At 41.1% G+C, this 11,254-nt stretch overlaps 1 protein-coding gene across 1 annotated transcript; it reads right to left on the bottom strand.

Moving 5' to 3' along the window:
- Window positions 1-8,112: 8,112 nt before the first annotated feature.
- Window positions 8,113-10,331, bottom strand: LOC146466191 (uncharacterized). Its single transcript, XM_085127666.1, has 3 exons — window positions 10,131-10,331; window positions 8,921-9,255; window positions 8,113-8,845 (listed from the first exon to the last, which is right to left on the bottom strand). Exons 1-3 carry the CDS (start codon window positions 10,329-10,331, stop codon window positions 8,113-8,115), a joined length of 1,269 nt encoding a protein of 422 aa, XP_084983792.1.
- Window positions 10,332-11,254: the final 923 nt, after the last annotated feature.

Raw genomic sequence — 11,254 nt, 5'->3', positions numbered from 1 at the left:
ATCAACAGATGTAAATATCTGTTTGTTACTGTACTAATTGTAGCTAAGTCGCTCGGACGTGACACAGATTAGGGAGCGAGCCTGTGAGACTTAATTTCAGGTCGTGGTAGTTTCGGTGTTTCATAGTTTGTTTTACCTGTGTAGACAATATTTAACATCAACAAATACTTTAAAACGGTTCAAACCGCTAAAAACGTAAAACCCTCATGTTTATGTACAAACTTTGGCCGAGGAGTTGATTTATTCAATGGTGCTTTGTTATGTAGAGTTGTAAATTTCAAAGGCGCTCAATTGGAATTTTATCGAATTTTGATCGGCGTTCATGCAAAAGTGCTACTAGATCCTAAAGATTTAAAAACGTAGACCTAAAAATCAATGACTGAACTATCTTTGGTTATAATATCAGAGGATTTGAAGAACTACCGGTCAGCTTTTTTCGCCGCTGAGTTTGGATTATTTTACACCTTCGCGTAAATGAGAAAAGTGTGTCTTCTTAATCGGGTCTCAGTTCGCTGACAAATGAGTATAGATAAAACTTATTGCCATGGTTTGACTAAGGAAGAATCAATGTATTCAATTATACTTAAGAAAGATTCACAGCTACGTAAACGTCTGTGTAGCGAGAAGCTGAAAAGTGTAAAATTTCGAGTTTCCGCTAGGTGAAATCCGAGCTTCCGGTAGGGTGACCGTTTTTCGTGGTTTTCTGCCGTTAAATGGAATATTTCAAAAAACTGACCTCATATCTTTCAGTTACTTACCTAGGCCTTCAAACTGACAAAGTATGAGCGAAATCGATTTTTTGACCGTGGCCACTTTTTTTGAATTTTCCTCGATTTTTACTGACATTTACTCTTAAATTTTATCAAACGTTCCATTTCATGTTCATGAACCAACATTAAATTAAAACCTTGAAAAGTAATTTGTCAGAACAAAACTAGTCAATATGTTATTTATTGCTTGTTCAGTGGCTCTAAACAAAGCTGTTTTCATGGCTAATAGAATCAATGCCATGTCAACACTGGTGTTGTTAATTGTTAAATTATAGTGTTAGTATTCTCTGTGATTGTCAGTTGACTGACAAAAACATTATCTCCTTGAGGATATACGCAGCTATACATTATCTATGGCACTGTTTAATTGGTAAGAATAATATTTTGTTCAGAAAATATACATAGATAAATGGGCAATCAATAAATTATGAACAGACAATCCTGATCTCTTTCAGGAGAGTCTAGAATTGATTTCCGTAGGTGCCAAGCACAAGCTAGTGGGCTTTGTTGACCTGGGAAAGGGTCATGATCTTACGAGAACTTTGTCAGGTATGTTTCTCTAAATCAGTCAAGCCACCTTATTTTGGGTTTCAGTCAACCAGATCCCTCAGTTGCAACAGGGCCACCCAGCCCTTGAAAACTTTGGGGATCTTCAGAGTGCCAACAGCTGGTTTGGCATTACTGCAACATTAGGCACCGCCACCATTGGGAACTTAAATTAAATTATAGTCACAACCGTTATGTTAGAAAATGTTAGAAATTGGATTTCAGTAAGCCACCAACCTTTTCCAATTAAAAAAATTATTTAATTGTTATAACAAATTTGGTATAATAAGTAACTGCAGATTCTAGAAAATCGAAGTTTATTACTGCACCTGTCAATAACATGCGGACTCTGAAGTTTAAGATTCAACCAACCGTAACGCTTTTCATCAGGGTTTTCTTTAATGTGGTTTTCGACTATCAAGAAAAAATGAAACCACACTAAATTGGTAAACGATTTAAGCCAATTGAGAGAACTCTCACTTAACAAGGTATCAACAGCATTGTTCTTGTCCTCCCCAAAGGTGGAGACAGGATCATTTGTCGCCCCGTTAAGAACCCTTGGCATTTAGTGTAACGTTGCAAGACTTGCCGAAAGAATGGCAGTCCTTTTGGGACGTTTTCAGTTCTGCCATACACACAAACAAGGCACTCAAGAATGTCGACAAACTTAACTACCTGAGGAGCTTGCTTGAAGGCACAGCTTTATCGGCTATAACTGGACTGGCACTGACATAGTCTAATTATGCGAATGCTGTTGATATCCTGAAGCAGAGGTTTGGATACAAAAAACTTATAATCAGTTCCCACATGAAAGCTCTTTTGAAGTTGAAACCAGTGACGACATTGGCAGACATCAAGGGCTTGCGCGCTGTGCTCGATAAGGTGGAAATCCAAGTGAGGGGTCTACAGGCCCTTGGAATCGAATCGGATCAATATGGTGCCTTACTGATATCCATTTTTATGGAAAAATTACCGGAAGAGTTACGTTTGATAGTAACTCGCGAACACAAGGATGACTGGAAGCTCGACTCTGTACTTCAGTCCGTAAAATTCGAAGTGGAAGCTCGTGAGCACTGTAACATTCGCCCATGTGCTGAAAAATCGCCTGTCAAGAAGCCGTACACAACTGGGAGTGCACTACTGAGTGGAAATCGAGCGGAGTTTGACTGTTTGTTTTGCAAGGAAAAACCGAGCAGCCGAGTGTGGTGTTGTGACAAATACTGATCAGAGGAGGGATATTCTAAGGAAACATGGGAGAGTTTCATTTGTTTGCACTGTGGAGGACACTTGGCCCAATATTGTGACTCAAAAATTCAGTGTTTTGTATGCAAGGGCCGTCATCACATGGCTGTTTGTGATAGTGGGAATTCTTGTGTTAGTGCCAATTCTGCAATGGAGGATGCGTGTAATTTGCCTGAAATGTCCACACCTGTAATGCATGTCAGTTCAGGAATGCATGTGCTTCTTCAAACTGCTCAAGTTGTTGTATCAAGACCAGGAATGGAATCCAGCCACAGTTTACAGGTTCGTGCTATTTTCGACACTGGGGCTCAGAGATCATGTTTCCCAGGGAGTTGTGAATGCACTGAAACTGGAGACTGTCAAGACAGACACTATGGATTGCAACATTTGGTAGCTAGGACAGCAGTTGCAAGCACTTAATCTCCTTGAACTAGCCCTAACTAAGCCAGAGACAGGCTTTGCAATGAATTTGAATGCCTTCTCAGTTCCTCGTATTTGAAGTGATTTGCAAGACCAACACCTTCACTGGGTAAAGGAGAACTATCAACGCCTTAAGGACATAAATTTTAAAGAAACGTGCACTGATAGTAGTCCTATGCACATTGATGTATAATGAATGTATAATGAGGGTTGGACGTGCCTTCTTGACCTGTGCTATTCTACCATATTTTCTTTTTTCGGGATGTCTATATCAGGACTGCGAAAATGGCAGATCAGTTTTAACATCGCTGTTCATGTCCAGGAGCTCTTTGGACCAAGGAAATCAGATATTTGTGTCAGGAAAGCCAGTTCGCGATGTTTTGCCAGCGTTCTCTCTGGGTTCCATGAATATCACGTGGCTATGTTAACAACAGCAGCAATTTTACCGGTAATCACCCATTGTCTTCCTGGTCATGGAATGCTACAATGACACCGACTAATGAAACGCTTGTCTTTCCGTGTATGACTGCTAGTCCTTCATCACATAAGCAATACAAGATCAGATGGCATAAACGTCTGTGTGCCTATTATTCTACTACAACAGTGACATTCCATGCTCTGTTAATTGGAGATCTTAAGTTTTAGTTGAATCATGGTCCCACTGGTGATAGAATACCTGTGATTCTTCCATCATGCAGTGATCACCAACACAGAGCCCAATTGACAAGGCCTTCTCGCAATCCTGGAAATTTAATTAACATCAATTGTTCTACTGGATCATCTTTGAGTGGTTACCATAAACAGCCAATGGCATTATGCATGTTCAATGCTCATTCGGTTAAAAACAAGAGTGCTGACATATATGCGATTGCAAAGACCTGCCTGACTGCAGATGATGTGGCTGTAAGAATGGAGTTTTGCCCTGATGGGTACAGTCCCGGAAATGTGAAAAGAAGCTGTTTGCATATGGCCAAACCAAACCAATTAAAGTGGTTGGAACAGGAGTCTGGAGAAATGTGTGTGGATGAGTAACTTGCCTCGGGCGAACTCAATCACAAGTGAAGGGAATTCTGTGGACATTGTCAAGACGTTTGCTGATGTGTTTACTGGAGTGGGTAAATTAAAATTTTATCAGCTGAAACTGCATATCAATAAAAATGTTAAGCCTGTCGCACAACCAGTCAGAAGACTACCCTTTGGTTTGAGGGAGAAAGTAAACAAGAAGCTGGATGAACTTGTAAAAGAGGACATTGTTGAAGAGGCAACAAGTGGTCCAACTGAGTGGGTCTCCCCACTTGTAATAGTACCAATACCGGACGGAGATATCTGCATCTGCATGGATATGAGGAAAGCCAATGAAGCAATTGAAAGAGAACGGCACCCAATCCCCACGGTTGAAGAGGTTCTGCACAAATTGAATGGGTCTACGGTGTTCAGTAAAATTAGATTTGATTTGGGGCTTCCACCAGGTAGAACTTGAGGCAGAATCACGTCGAATTACTGCGTTTATTACTCACAGAGGTCTTTATCAATATAAGAGGCTAATGTTTGGCATTACCTCGGCTCCAGAAAAGTACCAGAAGATTGTCAAGGACACACTGGTGGGCTGTAAAGGAGTTGCAAATATTGCGGATGACCTAATCATCCATGGATGTGGCATTCAGGGGCGCGACAAGAATCTGTTAGCTGTCCTTCACCGTCTCCAGGAATGTGGCTTGACCTTGAATAAGAAGAAGTGTCAGTTTAGGCAAAGTTAACATTCTTTGGACATGATCTAAGCAGTAAAGAATTTAACCCAATGAAGAGAAGGTAGCTGCTATTCAAAATGCCAAGGCTCCACAAACTACCACAGAAGTTAGATCTTTTGTGCCAAGTTTTTACCAGATTTTGACCAGGTTGCCGAACTGCTCAGAATGCTTACAAGAAAGGATCAGCAGTTTGTATGGGGAGGTGCCCAGCAGAAGTCTTTTCATATATTGAAAGATCTACTGATCCGAGCAGAAACACTTGCTTACTTCAGAAATGAATGCAGAACACAGATCGTTGCTGATGCTGGTCCCACTGGTATAGGAGCTGTCCTAACTCAGCTGCAAGATGGCATGTGGAGAGTTGTTTCATATGCATCAAGAAATCTTACTGATGTGGAAAGAAGATATTCACAAACAGAGAAAGAAGGTCTTGCATTGGTATGGGCTTGTGAGAGATTCCAACTGTATGTTTTCGGCCGAGAGTTTGAGTTGGAAACTGGCCATAAACCTCTACAGTACATCTATAACAAGTCATCTAAACCTTCTGCAAGGATGTAGTGCTGGGTCCTTCGCCTGCAAGCCTACAATTTTAATGTGATCTTTTGTCCTGGCAAGACTAATATTGCAGACGCCCTTTTCAAGATTGAACTCTGTGGATCAGAAAGATTGCAGTGGTGAGGAGGCTGACTTTGTTAAAGTTGTAGCGCAAGAAATCACACCAGGAGCTATGACTGCAAAGGAAGTAGAAAGGGAATCTGAAAATGATCCTGAACTGTGTAGTGTTAGACACTACATACAAACCGGAGATTGGTCACAGTGGAAACTGCCTCATTACACAAGTGTGAAATATGAACTTTGCATACTGGGAAAGTTAGTGATGCGGGGAATGAGAATGGTTATTCCACAAAGCCTCAGAAGTGAAGTGCTGCGCTTAGCACATGAAGGTCATCAAAGAGTCGTGAAGATGAAAAATCAGCTAAGAAGCAAAGTCTGGTGGCCCAAAATGGACTGTGATGCTGAATAAGTTTGCAAAAATTGCCATGGATGTAAAGTAGAGGGATAATTTCTTGCACCTGAGCCAATGCAACGAGTAGAACCACTATCAGGACCCTGGCAAGATGTGGCTATTGATGTCCTAGGACCACTTCCCTCTGGAGAGAACTTACTGGTAGTAGTGGATTACTACAGCCGATTCTTTGAAGTAGTTATCGTCCATTCAACCACATCTCAGAAGATGATCGAAGCGCTAATGCCAATCTTAACATAACATAACATAACATAAGGTAACATTTTCTTCAGGAGGCTTCAACACAAATACAAAAACATCCTGAATAGGGAAATTGTAAGGTTAACCCTATACAAAAATAATTTCCCTAACTAATAACTTGCAAAAATATTTTACCCAGTATGGTTACCCATTCAGTCTCAAGTCGGACAATGCATCTCAGTTTGTATCAAAAGAATTTGAAAGTTTCATAGCTAGTCATGGGGTCCAACACCAAACATCTCCACCTCTCTGGCCTCAAGCTAATGGAGAAGTGTAGCAACAGAACAGAACATTGCTAATAGACGTGTGACTTCCAGTCGTAGGATAGCTCACGGCATGTGACGTATATTTCTCGGGTTACATTTGGGGGCTTCACACTAGACCTTGTAAGTATAATCTAAGTGCACTTGAAACCTACTTTGAGTGTGAAGGGGTAAAACCTACCAACTTGAACTTTACTTAGTGACCATGGAAACGTTCGTAGTTCAAAGAAGCCGAAGTACGCCGCCAAGTATGGCCAACACCACACTTGAGAACGTACTTGACCAATAGGAAAAGGGAAACCAACTGAAAGCCACGTGCTGCTGTGCCAGGACATAAACATTTTGCCGTGAACTAAAATCAATCCGAAAAAAAACAAAATGGATGGCTGGAGATACGCCTCACAGTTTGAGGAGTCCATGGAACAGTCTTTTTTGTAAGTAAACATAAAAAAAAAAACCAAGGAAAAGCCGATACAAATAGTTAAACTTACGATCTTATTTGAATTTCATCTTTAGAGACAGCATGAACCATCGATTTTCGTTTCATCCAGCACCAAATGCGGTTCTGCAAAACCAGCAACTTTTCCAACCTGGATTTATTTGCACAGCAACAACTCCTTCAACAAGTACAGTTTCCCACACCGACTGGTACAAACACAACAGCCTCTGAATCATCCAAAGGAAAAGGAAAAGAAAAACAGAAAGAAAAACCCAAAGCTGCGGATTGGTCCGTGCAGGAGTCGAAACATCTTCTTCATGCGTGGGCTCCTCGGTTTGAAAGACTGAAAGGAGCCTCCAACAAAGCGCGTACTGCGATTTGGAACGAGATTTTCGAGGAATTCAAACGCAGCTGTGATGGAAGCGAACGTACTTTGCCACAAGTGAAGAAGAGACAGCAAAATTTAGAATATGAATTCAAGCAGCTAAAACTCAAAGCAAGCAAAACTGGCGAAGAAGGCCTGAATAAAATCAAGGAGAACTTTCCCTATTACAGTATTTTTGACCAAACTATGGGCTACCGTGACAGTGTAGATCCCGCCAAGATGGAAATTGAGAGTTCTTCTTTCATTCCAAAATCGTCTGATGCCAGCAGTACTCCACAACTCATTTCTTCCAGTGCCGCAAGTGCCGCTAGCTCGGAAAACGAGGACAGGCCTTCAACAAGTGCTGGCGTGAAACGTGGCATCAACCAAGTGCATGGAGAGGAATCACGGAAGAAGAAACGAGGAAAAAGTGAAGAAGCTAAAGGCACAGATGACTGGAGTGCAGGGTTCAAAGAAATGTGGGAGAAAAGTCTTAAACTAGAAAATGAAAGGTTTGAAAAGTCAATGAAAATGTTCGAAGAGAACCAGAAGATGCAAATGGAACAAACAGCGTCTCTTTTATCCGGATTTAAAGATATAATGAAGGATTTTATGAAGAAATAGCGCCAATGAACGTTTGTTCCTGAACTGTTTACGTTTTTTCTGAGAATTTGTCATTTGAACGTTTCCGTTTGTTTTTTAAATTCATCCTAAAATTAAGCTCATGCTTATAAACGGACACGACTGAATTTCCGTCATTATAATTATTCATCTGTTGACATTTGATAAGCCTCAACTTTTAATAAATTACTAGTATGCACTTTTCCTGCTTGTTACAGTTTTAACCCATTTTCAGTAGTCGTTTCATAACACAAGTTGTAACAGACGCGGAAACGCGGCCGTGGGGAAGGAAACCCAACAAGGTCAATGAATTAAACAACAAACAAATCAAACTTGTTTCTATGTTTCTTTTCCCTCCGAAAAAAGACAAACAATTTTGATGTTTTTACGGGATAACTCAGTTATTAGTAAATTCAACACACTCAAGTGATATTACAAGTTATCCCACACAAAGTTCTTTAGTGCTTCTCTTACTTCAGCACCGCCCTCCCGTAATGACCCTTCGTTGTCATCTTCGGAATCACTGTCATCTGAATCGCTATCGCTGCAATCATACAAGTCACCGTGATCGACACAGATGTTATGTAAAACACATGCAGCAAGAACAGTTTTAGTGAGTGTTCTGGTTTGTTGCTCAACTTTCTTTAACAGCAACCGCCAGCGTCCCTTGAGCATGCCAAATGCTCTTTCAACAACAGACCTTGCAGCACTTAGCTTTTTGTTAAATTCACGTTCATCTGGTGTAAGATTCCCTCTATCAGGATAAGGTTTGACAAGCCACTTCAACAGTGGATAAGCGCTGTCTCCTATAATGAGAGGGGGGATTTCTGTACCACTGACAATTTTCTTTGGTGATGTTAAAATTTGTTCGTTTTCTCCTAAATCAAAGAGGCCACTTAATCTCAATACCCTGGCATCATGTATGCTTCCAGGATACCCAAAGCTAACATGAATGAATTTCAAACTACAGTTAACTATGGCCTGTAAATTGACACTGTAATGCTGCTTCCTATTGAAGTAGTCCTCATGGTTATCTGGAGGTGCGTTTATTTCGATGTGACAACCGTCTATGGCAGCAACTATTTGCGGAATCTTGTATTCCTCTTCAAACTCGCCCATCAGTTCCTTTGACTCTTGCCCCGTTAGTGGAAACTTGATAAACTGATCTTTTCGTCATAGAAGGGAAAGTTCGAATTCGGAACGGATAGTTTTAGCAGTAAACATCCCAAGTCCAAATTGCAGTCCACAGCTTTTGAAGCTATCCCCTGTTGCTAGCCTCCAGAGCGCTACGCCAACTCTTTCTTCGACGCTAACAGGTGAATGCATTCTTGTGTGCTGCTTCTGTAGGTCTCCGCGTACCAAATCACACAAAGCGATGAACGTTGGACGAGTCACGCGGAAATGCATTTTCCAAAGCGGATCCATGTCGCGGTTAGCTAAAAGCAGTCTAAACCAATTTTGTGGACGAGGCCATGCCCAAACCCTGTGGCGATTTCTTTGCCGAAAACCCTTTGCTGAACCATTCTCGACAAATACAGAAGATGTCGCCTGTTTTTTTGTGTTGTCGCAAAGTTCCTGTAAACAATATGGAACCTATGCATTTCTTGCAATGTTAAAGCTCTCTGGGTTAAAATTAAAGACAAAATAAAGAGTAAACAACATAAAACGTTTTTCCATTGCACAGGCTCCATGATTTCCCGTGCAAGCAATCGCATTTCTGATTTTACCGCGAAAGATGATTGACAGCTTGTGCTTCAAGTGTATACTTTGTCACCAGGTGTGAAGCCAAGTTTTCTAAAGTGCGACTTGAGATTTTCAAGTGCACTTGAATCAAGTGCCTACTTGAAACTAACTTAGCTTGTAGTGTGAAGCCAACTATTGCTCAATCTTGTAACAACTCGGCTTTGTGAAGTAAAGCACACTTTTTAGGTTGATATTCTCGCCAGTATCTTTACATGGTGTCAAAATAGAGCATACATTTGCCGTGCCGCTTCGCTGTTATTCTTTGTTGAGAAACCACCAAAAAGTCGACGACAAATCACCACTGAAATATGCCAAATTCGGACAAAACAGGCGGATCCACGCCAGACACTTCTCAGCCCCGACAACTTATACAAGTCAACATTCTGCTTCCACCGAAGTTGGAACTAAAGGAAAACTTGGCCACAAACTGGAAAAAATTCAAAAGGATGTGGACAAATTATGAGATCGCCTCCAGACTTCGCAACGAAAACAACGAGCTCCAAAAAGCAATGCTCCTAACTTGAATCGGTCCAGATGCATTGGAAATTTATGATGGGCTGTTGTTCAAAAGCGAAACAGACAAGATGAACATAGACATTGTTCTGCAGAAACTGGAGACCTTCTGAGTCAGGGAAACAAATCAAACAAATGAGAGGTACTGCTTCAATAAACGAGATCAGGAAGCCGGTGAGTCTACTGAAACATACGTCGCTTCTCTGCATTCCCTCGTGAAGACGTGTAATTATGGAGAGCTCGCAAATGATTTCATTTGAGATAGGATCATTGTTGGAATCTGCGACAACTGTGTTAGGAAGCGCCTTTTCCAACAAAGCAAGCTTCCTCTTAAGAGCTGCGTGGATATTTGCCGCGCAAGTGAGTGCACCGCTCAACAGCTGAAGGCCATGCATCCAACAGAAGATGTCTATGCGATGGGGCAAAAAGCGCAAAGAAATCCAAGACAGAAAAAGGAATTCAAGTTGCCACATGTCACACAACCCCGAATAGTTGATTGTAGGGACTTTAAGATACGGCGACTACGGACTACGGACGAGACGAAAATTAGGACTGGGACGAGACAAGTGTGCTCTCGCTTCCCACCGTCGTAAGCTGGCGACGGTGTGTAGGCAAGGAATTTCACGTACTGCGATCAAGGTGAGTACAGAGTTATAAATTATTGTATGAGAAAAGAAAGTTTTCGTTAGAATATGGTCTGAGGGCTTGATGCCTTCTATCACGAACACGAAAAAGCACATATCTAGCAATTTCAAGCGCTTTTGAACTCCAAAAAGCGAAAAACTTACGGCTAAGTTGTGTTTACTGATTTTGACCGCCAATTTGTTTTTACTTTTAATTAAATGAGAAACAAAACTTACGAGTGAAAAACTCTCTTTGCATTTTGTAGACAAAAATGACTTCTCCCCAAGTCGAAATGTAAGTAAACAGCCTTTTTATACCGTGGCCCAAAAGTGTCACGGCAATTTCAATTTCGTCACGGCAATTTCAATTTCATCACGGCAATTTCAACTTGGTCACGGCAATATCAATTTCACCACAGCAATTTCAACTTCGTCACGGCAATTTCAATTTCACCACGGCAATTTCAACTTCGTTCACGGCAATTTCAATTTCAATTTCACTACGGCAATTTCAACTTCATTCACGGCAATTTCAATTTCACCACGGCAATTTCAACTTCATTCACGGCAATTTCAATTTTATCACCACAATTTTTTTCAACCTGTCTAAGAACTGGAAATAGTCGCCTTGGATTCCAGAGGCCCATTGCCATCTGGGTAATAACCCACAATGCAGATGGAGCACATTGTTTGTG

The sequence above is a fragment of the Pavona decussata genome, unplaced genomic scaffold (assembly GCF_977016875.1).
Source record: "Pavona decussata unplaced genomic scaffold, jaPavDecu1.1 SCAFFOLD_151, whole genome shotgun sequence".
Lineage (NCBI taxonomy): Eukaryota > Metazoa > Cnidaria > Anthozoa > Scleractinia > Agariciidae > Pavona > Pavona decussata.
The sequence above is the reverse complement of the archived record's forward strand: the minus strand, read 5'-3'. Positions and strand labels throughout refer to the sequence as shown.